Here is a 20,071-nt window from a genome sequence, read left to right on the forward strand (position 1 = left end):
TGAAGAAAGCTGGAAAAACCATTTTATAGATGCCACACGGGCGTGTGCGTAGCCGTGTGGTTGGTCGTGTGTAAGACACAGCCGTGTGTTTGACGAAAGCATGGTCGTGTGCAAGACACAGCTGTGTGGTGGTATGGGTATGGCTGTGTAGGCCACACGGGCAAGACCAATTTGGGCGTGTGGGCTCACACAAGCATGCCACACAGGCATGTGGGATTTGGATCATGCCGTGTGGCCTACACGGGTAAGGCCAATCTGGGCGTGTGGGCCACACAATAGTGTGGGCCCATAATTTTAAAATTTTCCTTAGGGTCGCATAGTTTGTTCCGACTGACTGTAGGCCTACCGTAGGGTCGGTAAGGGCTAACCAAATCCTAAATTATGTGATTTGATATTCTGATAGTCTACCTTGTGTAGGGCTCCGATATGAATATCTGTTCTGTTTAAATAAATATATACTATCTGAATATGAGCATGTTGTGCATGATATTACTATATCTGTTATTCTGCATCTGTGACTGGGGTGGGTTTTGTATATATAGAGGAACTGATCTATACGACGACACTTTGCCTATATTCTGGCAGCTTGACTACATATTATCTGTAATGTGTCGCAGCAACATTATATGGTGTGTAAGGATGGGTGGGTTTTTTTTAACCCCACATGGTGTGATGGGATGGTCAGAGATGTGTGTAGATGATAGGGGTAGGATTCTGTATATCTATACTGCTTAACTAATTCTGTTATCTGTATCTGAAACGGACATAAGTCCAATTCTGTATCTGATTGTATATGAGATTTCTATATGTATTGCATGTCTATTTCCGTTGGGTTGCACACTGAGTTTACAAAAACTCACATCTATTTGTCTGTTCTGTTCAGGTAATCCACAGACTTAGGCGGATCAATGTGACGGAGCCTCACGGTGACCACGAGTTCGTAACTGTTTAAGATTATTTTCTGAGAGTTTTGTAATTTGTGGGCTTTTCTAACTGTTTTATTTTATTTTGAGATTTGGATTTTTTACTTGAATTTTTATTTGCAACAGTTGGCTAAAAACATGGTTTTTACTGAAACAATAGTTTTCTGAAAATACGAATGGGATTATTAAATATAACGGTTTCTAAGACTTCTGCTATAAATTATGTTTTGAAAATGAATTTTTTAAATAATGCTTTTAGTAATAATTTTTAACGAATAAAGATTACAAAGCTTTATCGAAATAACTCTATTTTCAAAATCCTTCTTTGTAACATCTCCAAATTCGGCCATAACATCTAGACTAGGTTTGGGGTGTTACAAAATCACTTTGAAGATCAAATTAAAAAGATTAAAAAATTTACATTTTCTGTCGGAAAAAGACTAAGAGTGTAGTTTATACCATTCAAAAGATTTTTATTAAGAGTTAAATGCGAATTATGATATTTAAATTTAATAGGTGCCTATTTTTGTGAAGAAATCTGGCACAAAAAAGTAAAATAGTAATTTTATTCTCGAAAATTTTGGTCATTTGTCAAGAATTAAATTTTAAAAATATTACTTAAATGAGATATTGGATAACTGAAAGAAGAAAGTGGATCATAATATTTAAGACTTTAAACATGAAATTTTTGGGTTTGAGCCTTTGGCCCACGTTGAGTATTTTTAGAAGGAATCGGCTCCCATCATCATATTGTAGTCGGCCAGCACCTCCCATGGGGACTCTCTTCTTGTCTCATTTTTCTTGCTTTTTCTTGAAATTTTTTAAAAACTCAACACTCAAATTTTGAGATTTTGTCAAAAATCATTTGGCAAAATACTTTTAAAACTCATTTTCACCTTTAAATACATAAATTCAATCTAGAGTTAGGATGAGTTTAACAAAAAATAGTTAAAATTCAACAAAATTAATCGGTTAACAATAAAAGATTTAAAATTTTATTAATTATGAACTAATTCGGCTGATGACGAAACTAACCTTAATCGAAATTTATTGTTATATATTAGTTGTGATGTTGTTGAGTTTTTATACCTTGTTTTGAGACTTTTAGTAGGTTTCAATTAGATAATGAATGTTATTAATATTTTAATTAAGATAAAATAAGACTTTAGTCATATCTTCAATAAAGTTATTATTTGGTTTAAATTTCTTTTAAAAAATTAAAAAGATAAAATATTACCTTCAAATTTTTACTGGATTTTATCAAATTCGATTTCTTCCTATGACTTTTGCATTTCCCCTACTGCTCCTCTAACTGATCCAAGCAACATGCAGTTAGTATCAAGGTATAGTTTTTAGTTTATATTTAGGGTGAGTGTAGGAGTGACATGACTATATTTAACTTCTCTTTTTCCGTAGATTTAGAAGGGCATAATGATTTAATTTAATTTTTAAAGAAGAGTTAAATGAGACTTGAAGTTATAAAATAACAGTTATAAATCAAAAGAAAAACTTCTATTAAATATTTATAGCTAAACGGTCACAAAAGAGCATAGAAAATTAAGTATATGTTTGGTCAACTTCTATACCACCATTACATTATAAGTACCAAAATACCAATGCTGTGAAAATCTCACATTTAACTTCACCTATAGGAACATGATGGCATTTAGTTTGAGAAACATAGTAGCTTTTTTACCATTGTTTCATGCAAGTATTGTGGTGGCAACATTGCCTTCTTGCCAAACCTGTGGCTCACCTGAACCATCTCCTCCAGCACCTGAACCCGAAGCTTTTCCACCTGAACCGGAAGTACCCGAACCTTATCCCCCTGAACTGGCTCCTTATCCAGAACCTGATCAGTCTCCGGAACCAAGTGAGGCACCAATTGATGATGATGGTGTTTTTGATGTCACTAACTATGGAGCGGTGGCTGATGGTGGGACCGAATGTAGCTCGGTTCGTGCTTCTTAGCCGCCGTGTTTTAATTTGAACTGTAATTTTATTTAACTTTATGTCATTAATTTCTGCATTGGAATCGTAGTTATGATGCTTAATTTCATTCTTCTTATTGGGTGTAAAGGCATTCTCTGCAGCATGGCATGCAGCATGTGATTATCCGTGGAACTCTACCATTTACATACCAGAAGGAACATTCTTGGTCGGTCCGATCTCATTTCGTGGCCCCTGCTATAACGATAGATCGCCTAACGTCGAGATCAGGGGAACATTATTTGCTCTAAGTAGCCTTAGTTCATTCAAGTCCTCCTATTGGATTTCATTCAAAAACCTCCAAGGGCTCACTCTTATTGGGGGACCCGAATACGGTAAACTCGATGGTCAAGGAGCCGTAGAGGCCTGGAAAGAGCCTAGCTGTGAGAAATCAGCAAGATGTAAGAAATTAATCACAGTAAGTTCTATTACAAGTTAACTAAAAGTTCGACTTTGTTTATTCAAGTAAAATCCAATTTCATTGAACTTTTTTCATTACTTAATGTTATGCAGTCAATAGATTTTATAAATGTTTCACATGCAACCATCAGCAATATCACATTGTCAAACAGCAAGGGCTTCCACTTAGGTCTGCATGGAAGCAAGAACATTAAAATCTACAATGTCAAAATTATTGCTCCTGAGGATAGCCCAAACACCGATGGCATCCATGTCAGTAACTCCTCTAACATAAGCATTTTCTCTTCGACAATCGGAGTCGGTGATGATTGTGTCTCCATAGGACCCGGTAGCAAGAATGTCTCGGTTTCCAACATCCGATGCGGTCCAGGCCATGGAATAAGGTAGCCTGTATATACAAAACACTAACAAGTTTGAGTCATAAAAACTTTCATATAACTAGTGCAAAAATGGCTTAGTGTGGGCAGCCTTGGCAAGTATAAAAACGAGAAGGATGTGGTCGGGATCAACGTCCGAAACTGCACGATAAATGGCACAGAAAACGGTATTCGGATGAAGACATGGCCCGGAGACCGTCCAAGCAATGCTTACAACATGACATTTGAAGACATTGTGATGGTCAATGTCTCCAACCCCATAATCATAGACCAAGAATATTGTCCTTCACATAAATGCAAGAGTAATGAAGTAAATATCTAATCTTAGTTTCACTCAAAAGAAAAAGAAAAAACAATGGATGGATTCATTGTGTTTGTTCCTGGAATTGCAGCCTTCAATGGTGAAGCTTAAAGACATATTCATAAAGAACATCAATGGCACCTACAGCACCAAATCTGCAGTAATCTTTCTGTGCAGCTCAGAGGCTCCTTGTGAAAACGTTCAGCTTGTTAACATAAATCTCAACTATTTAGTGCCCAACAGTCCTCGCCAAGGTCGCTTGAACATTAAGGGCTTTCTTAATGGCTTACAAGTTATTAATTCTAGGTTTTAGGTGGGAGCGAGAGTTGAGAGTCCGGTTTAATGGAATTGACTCAACCATTTAATTCGATTCACAATAAAAATTTTGAAAATTGTGGATTATGAACTAATTTGGTTGATTATGAAACTAACCTTAATGGATATTTGTTGTTATTGATTAGTTGTAATGTTGTTTACTTTTTATACCTTGTTTTTACACCTTTTAGTAGGTTTCAATGAGATACGTCTCCACTTTGTTTTGCTACTTACATCTTTAAATTTTTGAATTTCAGTCAACCTTAAAATATACTAGTATATTGGTAACACATGTGTACGTGTGGGAATCAAATTCTATCGTTCAAATGTGTGTGAAAATTAATTTGTTATAATAAAACAAAAATAATAATTTGTGGAATAATAAATACATTTTGATAAAGAATATTAAATCCATTTCAGTTGCTTTCCTGCCTATTCTGCAATGTTTCTATTAATATTGAAAATTTTGTCATATTTGGAAATTATAAAATTCATATATTGCATTCATTTGATATAAAATGCATGTATTTTTGTGGATACTTGTTTAGAATAAGATTTTGACAAATGAGGAGCGTGCACGAAGAGGTATGTTTTCTTCTCCTTTTTTTGAACAGTGTGATAAGTCGATTGAATTAGTGTCCATGCTGTGAGAGATCGTGATTTCGCCCAATTGGAGTGGAAGCCCTTATCATCGAGGAATGCTTGGAATGTTTTTTTAAACTTTCATATTGGGGAGTGGATACACTGGAATATTGTGAATAAAGGGATGCTTAATATTGATGGTGGTGAATTGTAGACCCTTTTTTCAATAGTGAATTGTTTCATTTGGAAAAATCGCAATGCTTTCATTTTAAAAATACTAGTAGCAGGAGTCATGAACTCATTGTATCGGTTCTTGCTTGGAAAAAGTCTTGTGAGTATAGTGTCAAGATGGATCATTTGGCTTGCTCTTCTAAAATTGAACAAAGATGTCAGTGTCCTGAATCAAGTTGGGTCAAGATTAACGTTGATGGTTCTGTGTCAAAAAACAACACCAAAGTAGCAATCGGAGGAGTTGTGCAAAACTCAGATGAGGAGTGGTTGATGGATTTTAACATGGTAACAGGGATGGATGAGATATTCAAGATTGAAGGAGGAGCAATTGTTGAAGGGATGAAATTGGCTTGGTTGAAGGGTTTTAAACAAGTTGAGATTAATTGTGACAAAGCGATGCTTATAAATACTATCCGTAATGGGTTCACATCAATTAGTAACATTGCGAAAGTCTAGTTAATTCATGAATGGTGTAAAAAGGATTGAAAAATGAAATTTAGGCATATATTGCGAGGAAGCAACAAGGTAGCTGATTGTTTGGCTTAGGTGGCAATAGAAAAGCTAAACCAAGTAGTTTTTTTTCCTAGCCCCTTATATGAAGGAACTACTGTTTCTATTTATTCCTAATTAATAGGAGTGTTATTTTCCTAAAAAAAAATAGTAAAGAGATGTTAGGTAGGGTGTAATAATTTCACACAATTCTTCGTATATTACCCTTCTTATAATTTTTCTTTTCTCAAAATACTGCAAGAGTATTTGTGGTTAGACTTCCTCTTTAATATTGATTTCTGCGCTTACAGTAAGTATTAAAGATGATGAAATTAGAATTAAATGGAAACAATGTATGATGGTCAGAATTAGAGATTCAATGGGATGTAAAATTAAAGAAGAATGTACACGTGCAGCCATGGGTTTTTGTGCATGAATTTCCGCCATATTTTACCCAAAGATGTTGGTTTAATATGGGATTTTAATTAATTGCTACCAAATTTTGAAACATTCTCATTCTTATTGTTGTTTGTAATAATATCTCCCCGTTTTATCCGCATATACGAGATTACTTCAATTAAAACTCATAGATTGATAACTATATCTGAGAGTTCATACACAGCCATCAACTTCCTCCTTTACTGATGTAAAACCTGGTTGTATAAAAAGTTAAATCTTCAAAGAATTGAGAAAATATTCAAATACCTTTTGTCCCTTTGAAACATATTCTAATTAATTCATTTCATATATAAATTACCCTCTCTTTTTTTACTTTTTTTATTAAAATATTTTAAGCAATCAAATTCATTCTTATTATTAGTATTCATACTATATTATATTGATGTTATGAGTTAATTGGATACAATTTAATTGAATAAAGATGAAAATATATTTAGTAAATTTTATTATTTTTCAAAGTATTTTTATCATTTTATATCTTTTATATAAAAATATATATATATATTTACAATAATAGTTAAACCCAAAACTTTATAATTTCTAATAGGTTAAAATATGCTTATAGTCTTTATACTTTTTGAAAATTAGGAATTTAGTCCCTATATTTGTATTTCCAAGAATTTAGTTCCTCTACTTTTTAAATTTCAAATTTCAAGTCTAATTGTTAATATTGTTAATTTTTTTTGTTAAATTCAAATTAATTACAACATCTTTTTTTAATTACATGCCTATCAAGTGAGTAGTTTTTTATTTTATTTTATTTCAAAATGTCACAAAAACATAACAGTTGGACCTAAATTTTAAATTTTAAAAATAAAGAGATTAAATTCCTAATTTTCAAAAAGTACAAGGACAACAAGCACATTTTGACCTTTTCAATATTTATACTTTACCATCTTCACAAATCTCATTTATTATCTATATCATTTTTTTTATAAGTATAATTGTTGTAGAACAAAATATTGTTTTTCACTCGAATAAGTGTGCCAGTAAAAGAATCAAAAAGGCCCTTATACTAAGATTCATATTGTATTTTACCTTCTTTTATTCAAAAAATGAATAAATTAGTCCACATAGGTTAAATAAAAATTTCGTCAATTTTTATGGTGCCTAAAAAAATAATCAAACAATTATAGGTAATATGTGAGGTGTACCTTATTGTAAGGTAAGGAAATAACATGTTTACACTTTAATCTAATGCCAAGCTTATTGTTTAGGAGAATGAACAGAGTAGAATTCAATATTTTAAATAATATGATTTCTATAAAATAATTTTAGATGATTTTAAAAAGGATAAATTCACCAACAGTCATTCAACTTTGGGGTAGCTGGCAAAACAGTCACCTGAGTTTCATTTCAGTCACTCAACTTTGAAAAAATAATAAAACAGTCACTGACGTTATTAAAAAGTGACAAATCAGTCACTCATTAATGTTTTCCGTCACAAACTTAACGGAATAGCTTACGTGGCAGTTAATTAGCTGACGTGGCCAATTAACTTGCCACGTAGGACAAGTAGTCAAAGGGTCAAAAAAGAAAGATGATTGGGCATTCTCTGTGCATTTCTTCTTTTTCTTCTCATCTTTTTCTGCATCTTCTTCTCCCTCAACCTCTTTCTCTTTGTTGGTGTAATAGTATGTCCCATGCCTTAAATTCTAATATTGTTGTCTTTCTCCTTCGTTTTTGGCAGGTTGCGATGCGATATTCATGTTATTGTTAAAATTGAAAGTGCAGATTCTATTCCAAATTTGTATTCAATTATAACAGCATCTGATGGGGTGATCACATTAACTATTTCATGCATTCAGCTTTGTCTTTGCTTCTGAAAAAATATTGTAAAAATTTTGGGAAAATTGGTGCTAAAATATTATGAGACTTTTCATTCAACCATTGAGTGCCATCTAGGAAAGTTAGTTGTTACTTCTATTTACTGTTCTCTCTACTGTAACAAGGAGGGTGATGAAAGTGTGAGTTATAATGTGATATGAAAGTAACTAGTTATTGCCAGTTCAGCCATATATGTTATATGTAAAAGGTAGTCCTTTTCTTCTATTTTAGGCAATGGTTGCAAGAGGAGATCTTGGTGCAGAGCTGCCAATTGAGGAGGTTCCTCTTTTGTAGGTTGGTTTAGTTCTTAACTGAATGGTAAAAATATAAACCATCAAAAATACTTGTAAAGAAATGAAATTTTATTTATTTAGCCATTCAGAACTTCGTTTAAAATGTAGGAAGAGATCATTAGAACATGTCGAAGCATGGGGAAAGCTGTTATTGCGGCAGCCAATATACTGGAAAGCATGATTGTTCACCAAACACCAACTAGAGCAGAGGTATCTGACATTGCCATTGCTGTTCGTGAGGGTGCTGATGCTGTCATGCTTTCTGGAGAAACGGCTCACGGAAAGTAAGTTATTGAGTTTTTAAATGGGATTTGAGAATTTTATTTTTACTTATTACACCAACAAAGAGAAAGAGGTTGAGGGAGAAGAAGATGCAGAGAAAGATGAGAAGAAAAAGAAGAAATGCACAGAGAATGCCTAATCATCTTCTTCTTCTTTTTGACCCTTTGACTACTTGTCCTACGTGGCAATTTAATTTGCCACGTCAGCTAATTAACTGCCACATCAGCTATTCCGTTAAGCTTGTGACGGAAACGTTAATGAGTGACTGATTTGTCACTTTTCAATAACGTACCCAAAATTGAGGAAGTGTTAGTGTAATTTACCCTTTTAAAAATGAAATGGATATAATTATGATTAGAATTTGTTTTTTTGTTGTTAAAAACCGAAATCCATATGGTTCCCTGTTTTTTTTCATTTATTTACTTCCCCCTGTTACGTGCTAACATTAGATTTCAGATCCGACGCCTGCTCTGCTCTGCTGTCTTGTCCGACTCAAATTCCATACCGGAGCTCAACTCTCTCGCTCTCCGCCGACGCCTGAGAACAAGATCTTGTCTCTAGAAAGGTACGTTCTTTGATCAAATCCGATCCCATCAATTTAATCTCTGCTTAGATCCTCGCATTTTGCGAAAACCATGAGCTCCAATTATGGGAAAGGTTCATCTGGTTCGCTAAAATCCTTCGATTTCGATCTCGGCCTCGGATCGGGCCGACCCAAATCCCTCAATGACCAAAAGAACAAAACCACTTCTTCCTTTTTATCTTATTCATCAGCAACATCTGCACCATCGAAGCCCGCATGGGAACCAACAAACCGTCGTGGACCCATCAACCCGCCCCGAATCAGGCCAGCCAAGCCGCGATATCTGGTCCCACTTCCATGGTGGGAGACATCTTCGGGAAGAGCTGGTCCTCTTCGGGGGGTAATAGCTCTGGGATTGGAATTGTTAACAAGAACCCTAATTTGTTTGGAGATTTGGTTAGCTCTGCTTTGGGACAGGGAAAGAGTAATAGTAATTCTAATGTTCCTTTGAAAAATGCAAATCCAACTCCTAATTCTTCGAGTAAAAACACATATTCAATGGGGAATTTGGTTGATTCATTGCCCAAAAGTAGTGGAAATTGGGGAAATTCTAGTGGATATAATAATAATAGCAATGGTATTGGTGGTAGTAGTAATATTAATGTCAATATTAACAATAGTAAGAATCAGAATCTTGGGGGAGCTTCCATGAAAAGTATGGCTGGAGGAGCAGGAGGTGGAGGTAAAAGTGGGATTGGTTCTAAGGATCCTTTTGGTTCTTTGGTTGATTTTTCATCAAAACCGTCAGGGACCCTTAATTCAGGAAGTAATAAAGGAAATAAGGCAAATGTTGCACACGATGCATTTGGGGATTTTCAGAATGCTTCAAAACCGAGCACAACTGCATTTCCTTCTAGCAGTTTCAGTGCATTTGAGGATTTTCAGAATGCTTCAAAACCAAGCACAATGGCGTTTCCTTCTAGCGGTTTTGGTTCAACTTCGAATAAGAAGGATTCTGGTTTGAATATGGATAATTTTGGGATGCCTGCAAAGAATGTTGGATCTCAAAGTCAAACATCTGTTCAAAGCTCGGGCGGTGATCCTCTCGATATGTTCTTCTCGTCATCTTCAGCTTCTGGAGGTTCTGCTCAAGCATCTGGTGGAGGTGGAGGTGGAGGGCAGCAATTTTCTGAAGTTGATGATTGGGGATTGGATTCTGAGTTTGGAGGAGCAGGAGGAGGAAATAATGGTGGCTCAACAACAGAGCTTGAAGGGCTTCCTCCTCCCCCGGCTGGGGTCACTGCATCTTCTGCGAAGAGCAAGGGTATCGACAACCAGAAGCAAGGGCAGTATGCTGATGCCATTAAGTGGCTGTCATGGGCAGTGGTTCTTCTTGAAAAGACAAATGATGAGTCTGGCACCATGGAGGTTTTATCATGTAGGGCTTCATGCTATAAAGAAGTTGGGGAGTATAAGAAGGCTGTAGCTGACTGTTCAAAGGTATAAAATTCTTCAAACTGTTAGATTATATTAGTTCCTTGTTAGTATGAATAAACTGCATTCTCGTAGTTTGGTCCTAGTAATTGAGGTTTGATCCTCTGATATTTTACTCATGGCAGAGTATTGTGTTGGTTGTATTCATATCGATCACATCAATTGAAATCAATGTAGACTGATGAAATTATGTTCTCCATTTTCCTATTTAGGTGTTAGAGCACGATGAGAGCAATGTGTCTGTCCTCGTACAGCGTGCACTCTTGTACGAAAGCATGGAGAAATACAAGCTTGGGGCAGAAGATCTGAGAACCGTTCTGAAGATTGATCCTGGTAATAGAATTGCAAGAAGTACTGTCCATCGCTTGGCTAAAATGGCGGACTAGAAGGTCTTTATGATTCATTTGTTTGTATTAGCTTTCTTCACGTAGGTTGATACCTTTTTCCCCTCATACTATGAACAGAATTAAGGGGGAATAATAACCTTTTTCCCTGGATACATGTGTCTTTCAATATGTCTAGTTGCGGAGGGTTTTCATGGTTCAATATTATATCTTGTCTTGTTTGTGATTTGGAATTGGCTCGTCTTTGATATTTCTAGATAGCTTTGGAGCATGCTTTCGGAACAAATATATATGGTTCGGTTCATTGTATGCTTCGGGTAGAAGTATATGAACTCTGTTACAACAGTTTATGGTATTGTATTGGATGGTGTTTTCTTTTCTGGTGATGATGTACAATGTTCATTTTGTTTAATGGATTTTATGTTAAGACCTAATGGATGGTGTTATATCTGAAATTTACGAATGGATGGAATGAGCAGACCACCATTGGAAGACCCTTTGGAGAAAAGAGAATAATGTTTGATGCGAGTATATATTCAGTTCTTTAGAGACGTAGATGTCAAAAACATAAGAGAATTTTAGAGGTGTCCAAAATGTTTTAAATCTCTATAGTCATCATAGCCATGGACTATCTTTGAGGGAATAATGTGGTGAAGGTTTTATACGATGCAACACCAAGTAAAATATGAAGTTTGAAAAAATATGATAATAATTTGTAATTATTATAAAATTAATAACTAAGAAAATAAAAGGTCAATGTTTCATATATCGAAATCAGCCCTTTTATTAATAGTTTCTTAGTTGATCGGTTTAACCATTAATGAACTTTGATGCGATTGATAAAAGCGATGAAAAATTGACATGTGACATGTCACATGGACAATTATGTTAATATATCACGCCAACATATATAAAGTTATTAAAACATTTACCTACAAAATAAATCCATGTTCATTTTAGACATAATTTCAAATATTAAAAAAATATTAAAAATGATAAGTAATTATAAATAATTATTAAATTTTAAAAAATTAAAAAAAAATTGCTAAAAATCTATGACTGAAATAAAATAAAAAAAACTTGGATAAATTAATTGTCCAAGTTCAAATGAATTTAAACACCTATTTGTCTAAGTTCATTTTGGATGTAGTTCTGAATACTATGAAAATCTTTAAAATTTATAAATTTATCTAAAATGGTAAAAAATATATGTTGAATAAAATATAAGATTTAGTCTTTTTTTCTATTTTTTTATTTAAAACATTTAATTCAATCATGGTTGTTTTGTTAATATTTTTCGTAAAAAATTGTCATCAATACATTCACGTAATTATATCAATTTCGAAAACGAATTGTTACAAACCTTAATAAATGTACATTATAGAAATAAATTATTAAAAAAAATTCAAGTATAAATATTAAATCTCAAATTTTACATCAAATAATTTATAAATTTTAGATGGCTCCATATTTTCACAAAGTTAGATTTTAAACAATATATTCAGAGCTACAAATGCAATACTTTTTATATGCTACTTTTCAATAATTAGTATTTTTCTTATTCTTTTTAATTTTTTATTAATTATTTATAAATATTTAAAATATTCAAAACCAACTTCAAAATGAAACCTAGACATCCATTCTAGAAGCATATTTTTAGTAATTCTTACTTTTTTTTTAGTACTTTTATAATTTTTAGTGATCTCTTTACTTTTAACCCTTTTTAATTATTTTACAATTTTCTTATAATATTTTATAATTCAAAACCATATTCAAAATGAATTTGGATAGTCATTTGTACATATTCATTATGAAGATAAATATTTATTTTTTAATAATTTTTATTTTATTTTTAAACATATATGTTGATATGACATGTCAAGTGTTAGTTTCTCATCACATTTGTCAATAACGTCAATATTCATTAATGACCAAACAACTCAGTGGTGAAAACCATCAACGAAAGGACCTAATTGAATTTTAATTTTTGCAATAAGAAATCAATTTGGTGCACTTTTTCATTAAGATCTTATTGATTTTCTAATTTTTTTACTAACAAGTTTTTAGACTATTTTGCTTTCATAACTTGTTAACTTTCTAGTTTTAAATTTTTATGTATTTTTTAAATAAATTTTTATTTTTTAAAAAAATGATTAAATTGGCTCAATGCGTTAATGTTAAAGATTAGGGTTTTTTTTTCTTTTGAATTTAAGACCAAATTAACATAATGCATAAATATTGAGAGTTAAATTTGTTACTACATCAATTAAAAACAATCACATTATTATTTTGTTAGTCTTTTAATGAATGGGTAATAAAAAAACATAATAGTGAATAATTGGGTGACCCAATTATAACTTATTAAAATTATCAAAAAATTATGCATAATTAAATGAATAATGATGCAGCTTACCCAAACTTATCTGTGGTATGCCTATTGATGGTTGGGGGGTTTGGCTTGGTTTTTGTTGTTGTTCTTTTGATGACCTTTTGTTTTGCTTTGCATGAGTTAGAGATTTTGTTTCTTGTTGATTATCCGATTCAAAAATATTCTGCGTCTTTGAGAGCATCAAAAATATTCTATCCCTATAAAATATTGAAAAGAATAGTATAAGGGAAGTAGGGCCAAATCCTCAGGGACTAGATTTGCACAAGTTCCTGTTCCTCGAGATCCCGGACAGAGTCCTGCTCAAGAAAGCCTGTACCTTGAAAAAAAAACAGAATTAAAAGTTTGATTGAATTGAAATTGTAGAGATAAACAGAGTTGAGTAAAAAGAGTTTTTTTTATGGAGAGATTCCAGCCTTCGTTTGTCTCGATCCTCCTTGGGCTCAATTATCAGCTTTTAGGTGATCCTTCTCGAACAGAATAAGCCAGTTATAGTGGAAGAGGACGCCTATGACCATCAGCCCCACTTAGATTTTAGACTTACGATTTAAAGGAGCTTGACTCTAGCCAACCGTCGCTTTTGTGGGACCGTCTTACACTAGTTGTGTGTCCCCTGCATCCTTAAATGTGAAGTCAGGATAGCACATGGGCAAGAGACATTGCCGTGTGTCTTGGCCGTGTGAAGGACACGGGTTTCAAGCACGGTCGTGTGTCAAAAACAAGTAAAAATGGTGAAAAATCAATATACCACATGGTCTAGCCACATGGGCGTGTGCCCAGGCCGTGTGCCCTTCTGATACTAAAAATTTTGCAAGTCAGACCTGCCCACGGGAAGGCTACACGGCCATGCGTGCCCCAAGGGCTAGCCACACGGCCATGTCCCAGGCCACACGGGCGTGTGCCCCTTTCTTCAAAGAAAAATTCCCAAATTTTCCAGTTTAGTCTCGAACCACTTCTAAAGCATGTATTGGGCCCCGTAGGCCCATATTAGGGACTTTATGGTGAAATTTTTAAAGAATTGATCTGGAATGCTAATTTATGATTCAATTTTGTATAAATGTTAGTGTATAAGTCCGGTAATGCCTCGTAAACCTATTTCGGTGACGGATACGGGTTAGGGGTGTTACTTACTCTAATACTTTTTTACACATAAAATATCTAAAAGTCACACCTGAATTCGGATTCAGAGCACATACGGTGTCAACTGCATGTTGATCAATATCATCTTTATTCGCTGCTACAATGCCTCCCACAAGCATTCGTAAAGGTAGGAGCTAGTCATTATGTGCCTTCTGCAAATTGTTCTTGGACCGCAATCTAGTGTAGTTGGTTTTTCCTGTTCCATTTGCCACCAATCAAAACATAAAAGAGCTATTGCCACACAAAAAGTAATCATCAAAACAATATCCAGAAAAACAATATACAGTTAAATTATGAGAATGTAGAGAATACAAAACGATACCGCTGTTCTTAGATCCCACAACATTACTTCCCCATCATAAGATGAAGAAAGTAAATGAAGAGGAGATGTATTGTGCCACTTGCAAGCTGAAATCCAATGACTATGTGAAGAGAACTGAAACACGGGTGCCGATATTCCTTGAAAAGTAGAAAAAAGTTTCAATTGAGATGGCGTTTTAGTGGTTTCATGTGCCTGCACATGCAACTAGTAGGAGAAAAAGAAAAGAAAAAAAATGAAAGCAACCTAAGAAATAGTAACCTTTTACCCTTTTTTCTCGGATAAACAAAAATGGTACATCCAAAAATGAAACATCCAAACATCAAATTAACAATAATGATTATGACAAAGAGCTCATTCAACTAATTTGATATAATTTAATCAATTAATTCAATAGTCAATTAACAATATTAACTATTATGGTTAAAATGCTAAAATTTATATTTTTAAAATACATAAATTCTAATAATAAAATTCAAATCAGCATTTTGATAGAGTCAACAATACTAACTTATTGAACTAACAGATAACAATTAAATTAAATTATGTCAAATCAAAGTATAAGGATTAAATATTTAATTTTAGCATGATAGAGGGAGGAAACTATAATTTGACTATTTTATTGTTTATTTCAATTTAATTTCAATTTATTCAAATAAATTGATTTCAATTTGATTCACTGTTTGTAAGTTAGAAAACTATAATCATCTGAACCAAACTAAATTCTATTTTTATTTATTTTATAACTAATTTATTTTACAAATATAAAAATAAAAAATTTATTTAAATTAGTAAAAAAATTAAAATACTTTATACAAATATATTTTAAAAACTAATTAATCAAATGTATACAACGTTAACTAGTGCTAAGAAGAGGTATTTACCTCACATATCAAAGATCTTTCAGTCTGCACCATATCATTAAAAATAAGTTCAAATCACAAATGATTAACACAAGCGGCATACTTCTTGATGGCATTTCTATCTACCTAATCCTTATTAATATATTTTATATAGTTCTTATGCATCATGGTATTTCTTTGTTTTTTCCAATACTTTATATTGTGTTTTATTACAATCTATGCTAATACGATATGCATGAGACTTAGTTTGCAACAAGAGGACAAGCATGGATGTAGCCAAATCATCTAGCAGATCATAAAATATGGGACTACAGTACAAATTCCATTTAATAGAATTATACTGAAGATGGAAATTCTTGAAAAACAAAAAGGCTTCTTAATAATATAAGCCAAAAAGAAACTTACCATGGGCAATTCCAATCCCCTTTCTTTATTTGAACATCATCCGTAGCAACCCTCTTTGACCCTCTGCTTTACACTTTAAGCACCTTGTATATTTAGAAAAGTTCATCAAACTGCACCTGTAACATAAAAAGCAATGAATAGCCAAGGTAGAATAGAGATAGGACAGTTAAGTGTAAAGTCCAAAAGATAGATATACGCATTCATACATATAGGCATTCACACATAAAATGAAATTCTTAACCAACCTGCAATATACAAGAAGTAACAAATAGCCATTTGATACTTGATAAGGCTGCTAACAAACTGATATAAAAATTATCAATGACACGAAAAGGAATCATAAGAAAAGCATGTGGATAAAATTAACATTACAATTTAAAAAAACGAAAAAAAAAAAGAAAATAAAAGATTAACTAACCTTCTGGTTATCTAGGCTTTCTGTGTATTTGAGTAGTATTTGTAGTTTGTATTTGGTTTCTTAGATCTCAAGTGGTAACTGATAGAGCAGTTGAAAGAAAATAAAAGGGGAATGAACTTGATACAACATTACTGCTGATAAATATGATAAAATTGGAACTATACAAGATATGTTTGGCAGCAATGAATTCTGTAACTCAAACATATTCAAGATCTAAACATACATCTGCCCTTGGATTAAGTTGACTTCATTTCTTTGGCCAAAGGCTATATCTGACTTTGGCAAGATCATATATATATATATATATATGTATGTATGTATATAGGTTTTGAGATACATAATTGATCAATCAATGAATGAAAATAGCAGGATCATAATGTCTGTCAAGAAAAAATATGTAATGCCATAATCTAAACCTGATAGAAAAAACTATGATCTACTAACACAACTTAAAGGAATTTTATTTAAGCAACTTGATAACCATTTCATGGAAGATAAAAAGTCCTTCAAAGGAAGGCAAAACCCTTATTAGTTTTATTATCAAAGGACAGTGAAGTAAAGGTCATGATTTTTGTAAAAGCCAACCCATTTCTTTAAATGATGAAAGGACACACCAATACTAATGACACACCACTTTTTTAAATCAAATCATTATAATAAAAACATAAAAAAAATAACTTAACAAAATAATTAATGAGTAACAAAAATAACTTTTCATTTTATAAAGCTTTCAAAAAGTTTGGTAGTCATGGACATAGAGATGTAGGATAATGCAATTCATATGATGTATAATGATGTCATTAAAATTATAAAGCTTAGAACTCAAAAATTAAGCTGAATATACTCAACAATTTTAGGACTGGGATCAAGGAGCTTTTTTATTAATGAATTTGCTTCTGGAGAAAACCAAAATGGAGAAGAAAATTGACCAGCACTAATCTGCACATTGAACAGAGAAATAGTTAGTTTCACAGCTAACACCACAACGATTAACATGGAAGAAAAGAGGAAATTCAAGTGTGGCCACTGGAATATCTCCATTGGAACTCGTAGTGAAGAAGGAAGATAGACAAAACTATAGTGCAAGTTGTGTTTTCTGTGCTTTCGTTAAATGAACATGGTGCATGGGAAATAGTGAAAAGAAGCATAAAAGGAGGGCATAAAGCATGAAATAGCAAAATTTGCTTAATCAGAGATAAAGGTGAATCGTTTTTTAATAGCAAGAATCTATACTTATTAGGCAATTACCATGATAGCATATTTAAAAACTGTTACAAGAATTTGACCAAGTATGAATCCCAATATTCCTCACTTTAAACCTTTTTAATCCTTTTTTTGGTTTTCATCCTTTTCACCTGAATGTCTAGAATCGTTCCACCGATACTGCTAAATAACAAGTTCTATTTCTACCCTATCACAACAAAACAAGCACAAATTCATTTTATGAAATGAAAGAAAAAAGTATCATGCAGTAAAAAAGAACAACTAGGAAAAAGTAAATATTTTTGTTGGCTTTTCTAATTTAAAAGTCTAAATACACAAAAATGTATAGTGGATTTGTTATTGCAAACAAACAAACAACAAATTGGAACAGTGCACGTAGACTTCTGTTGCTGCCTTAACTTGCTTTAGACTAAATTAATAATAATTCCTGCGGGGTTTTTAAATTTTCTTTATATTATCTACATTCTCTTTAGTGTCTACTTGATATCAACTTAATTAAAAAAATCAGAATTTAATTACAATAAACTGATCAAAAAATGCAGTTAATAAATAGATTTGTTTATGAATGTGTTTAAACTTTCTTGTTTTTCATCCAAATATGAAGTTGAATTTTTTTTTAGACTAACCTAACCCCACTCGGCTGAATTAACTCATTGGCCTAAAAAGTGAAAAACAAAGAGAAAATTAAGATTTGGGGGAGAAATAATATAGAACAACACAATGAATTTCAGTTCAGGAGGAATTGAATCAACACAGACTAGAGACTGAACCTTTAGAAATATTTTCAGGCATTTTAAAAATAATGTGATTGAAATTCGTTTTTTTACAGACTTGAAATAAGCTACGGAGAGCAAAATTTACCGATTGGTTGCGGCAGCAGAGAACGACAGCGACAGGATGCAGTAGAGGCGACAAAGGACGGCGATGAGTAGGTGGTCAGGTCGACCGAGGAGCTTCAGATGCCTAGGGATTTAGGGGAAATTTAGGGATTAGGGGAAATGTAGAGAATTGGGGAATCTATTTTGGGGTTTTATTGAAAATGGCTAAGTGTTTGGGGAAATTTGTTTTAGGGTTTTGGAAATGGCTAAGTGTCGGGCATGACAGAAGAAGATGAAATTTAAGAAAGGAAAACGACGCCGTTTTCGTTAAACTATAGTGTTTTTTACAGCTCTTTTTAGAAAAAAAGCCTGCCCTGCTTTTTGCAGCGCTTTTTTAAAAAACGCCACTAATCTCTTAATTTTCATATTTATTTTTATTTGTTATAATTTGGTAGCCATAATAATTAACTTATGATAGTCAATATTTAATATTATATATAAAGTTTATCTATTATCTCTTTAATAATTTAAACTATAATCATAATTTTAATATATTAAGATTAATATTATCTCTTTTACAATTATATAAGAAATCGTTTAATATATAAATTAAATAATACTAATTAATCTAAACCCTAAACCTCTAACCCCTACTCCTAAATCCTAAATCCTAAACTCTAAACCCTAAACACACAATCTATGTCCTTTTAACCCTTAACCCCTAACCACTAACCCTTAAACATTAAACTCCAACCCTTAAACCACAAACCATAATCCTTAAACCCATAATTCCTAAACCTTAAAATATTAACTCATAAATTATAAACCCCTAACCCCTGTCCCCTTAACCCATATCCCCTTAACCCATATTCCCTTAACCCTTAACCCCTAACCACTAACCATTAACCCATAAACCTTAAACCATAAACCTTAAAACCTTAAATTTTAAAACCCTAAACCTTAAAATATTAACTCATAAACTACAAACCCTAAACCATAATGATAATTAATTCAATATTTTAAAATTAATATTATCTCTTTTACAATTATATAAGAATTTATTTAATATATAAATTGCCAAACAATCAATCATATACCCAAAAAGCTTTAAATTTATTTTAAATAATAGTATTTTAATTTTTTCATTTTTAACATATATTTTTATATGTTTTTATTTTCAAATTTTTTCTACGTGTCATTATTTTTTTTGAAGAATATAAATATTCAATTAAAAATAAATTGTATTTTAATTAATATAAATAAACCATTTAAATAATAAATAGACAGATAAAATATTTTTTGTAGCGTTTTTTAAAAAATGCTGCTAATGCTCGATCTATAGTTGCGTTTTTTAAAAATGCCGCTAATGCTCAATCTATAGTGGCGTTTTTAAAAAAGCGCCACTAGTTCTCTATCTATAGCGCCGCTAATGCCACTAAGACTCAACATAAAACGACGGCGTCTTGTTGCGACATTTTCCAAAAACGCCGCTAATGCTCAACATATAGCAGCGTTTTGGTAAAAGCGCCTCTAATGCTCGATCTATAGCGGCGTTTTTAGAAAAGCGCCGCTAATGGTCGATTTATAGTGGCGTTTTTATTCAAACGCCGCGAAAAACCTATTTTGTTGTAGTGAAATGAAGATAATTA

The 20,071-nt window shown here is 32.6% G+C and overlaps 2 protein-coding genes, 1 long non-coding RNA gene and 1 pseudogene across 10 annotated transcripts; 3 read left to right on the forward strand and 1 right to left on the reverse strand.

The window, feature by feature from the left end:
- The first annotated feature begins 2,547 nt into the window (after positions 1-2,547).
- On the forward strand, positions 2,548-4,554 carry LOC107895979 (exopolygalacturonase). 3 transcript variants are annotated; one of them, XM_041079245.1, is made up of 5 exons: positions 2,548-2,879; positions 3,004-3,330; positions 3,426-3,715; positions 3,791-4,011; positions 4,102-4,256. In XM_041079245.1, exons 1-5 carry the CDS (start codon positions 2,580-2,582, stop codon positions 4,119-4,121), a joined length of 1,158 nt encoding a protein of 385 aa, XP_040935179.1. In that variant the 5' UTR covers positions 2,548-2,579; the 3' UTR covers positions 4,122-4,256. The 3 variants fall into 3 exon arrangements, with proteins under 3 accessions (XP_040935179.1, XP_040935178.1, XP_016676645.1); XM_041079244.1 differs by having other exon boundaries at positions 2,549-2,879; positions 3,800-4,019; positions 4,102-4,554; XM_016821156.2 differs by having other exon boundaries at positions 2,550-2,879; positions 3,791-4,019; positions 4,102-4,554.
- A 701-nt stretch (positions 4,555-5,255) lies between these two features.
- LOC107895506 (pyruvate kinase isozyme G, chloroplastic-like) lies at positions 5,256-9,029 on the forward strand. The gene is made up of 5 exons (XM_016820773.1): positions 5,256-5,491; positions 7,777-7,864; positions 8,145-8,192; positions 8,315-8,490; positions 8,945-9,029. Exons 1-5 carry the CDS (start codon positions 5,256-5,258, stop codon positions 9,027-9,029), a joined length of 633 nt encoding a protein of 210 aa, XP_016676262.1.
- LOC121208169 (uncharacterized transmembrane protein DDB_G0289901-like) lies at positions 8,875-11,283 on the forward strand (annotated as a pseudogene).
- Positions 11,284-12,267: 984 nt separating this feature from the next.
- LOC107896652 (uncharacterized) lies at positions 12,268-18,751 on the reverse strand. 6 transcript variants are annotated; one of them, XR_005903378.1, is made up of 8 exons: positions 18,466-18,751; positions 17,230-17,319; positions 16,381-16,458; positions 16,208-16,265; positions 15,963-16,078; positions 14,698-14,834; positions 14,407-14,571; positions 12,268-13,848 (listed from the first exon to the last, which is right to left on the reverse strand). It is a non-coding gene; the product is annotated as an uncharacterized lncRNA (long non-coding RNA). The 6 variants fall into 6 exon arrangements; XR_001683805.2 differs by having other exon boundaries at positions 16,381-17,319; positions 18,466-18,706; XR_001683804.2 differs by having other exon boundaries at positions 12,268-14,571; positions 18,466-18,701.
- Positions 18,752-20,071: the final 1,320 nt, after the last annotated feature.

Source organism: Gossypium hirsutum, chromosome A10, assembly GCF_007990345.1.
Source record: "Gossypium hirsutum isolate 1008001.06 chromosome A10, Gossypium_hirsutum_v2.1, whole genome shotgun sequence".
In the NCBI taxonomy this organism is placed as follows: domain Eukaryota; kingdom Viridiplantae; phylum Streptophyta; class Magnoliopsida; order Malvales; family Malvaceae; genus Gossypium; species Gossypium hirsutum.

Bases quoted from the DNA above. Each gene is read 5' to 3' on its own strand.
- LOC107895979 (XM_016821156.2), top strand. From the start codon at position 2,580: ATGATGGCATTTAGTTTGAGAAACATAGTAGCTTTTTTACCATTGTTT. The intron at 2,880-3,003 runs GTTCGTGCTTCT...TTGGGTGTAAAG, and splicing joins GTGGGACCGAATGTAGCTCG to GCATTCTCTGCAGCATGGCA. The intron at 3,716-3,790 runs GTAGCCTGTATA...AAAATGGCTTAG, and splicing joins GGTCCAGGCCATGGAATAAG to TGTGGGCAGCCTTGGCAAGT.
- LOC107895506 (XM_016820773.1), top strand. From the start codon at position 5,256: ATGGATCATTTGGCTTGCTCTTCTAAAATTGAACAAAGATGTCAGTGT. The intron at 5,492-7,776 runs GTTGAAGGGTTT...CGTTTTTGGCAG, and splicing joins GAAGGGATGAAATTGGCTTG to GTTGCGATGCGATATTCATG. The intron at 7,865-8,144 runs GTGATCACATTA...CTTCTATTTTAG, and splicing joins TTATAACAGCATCTGATGGG to GCAATGGTTGCAAGAGGAGA.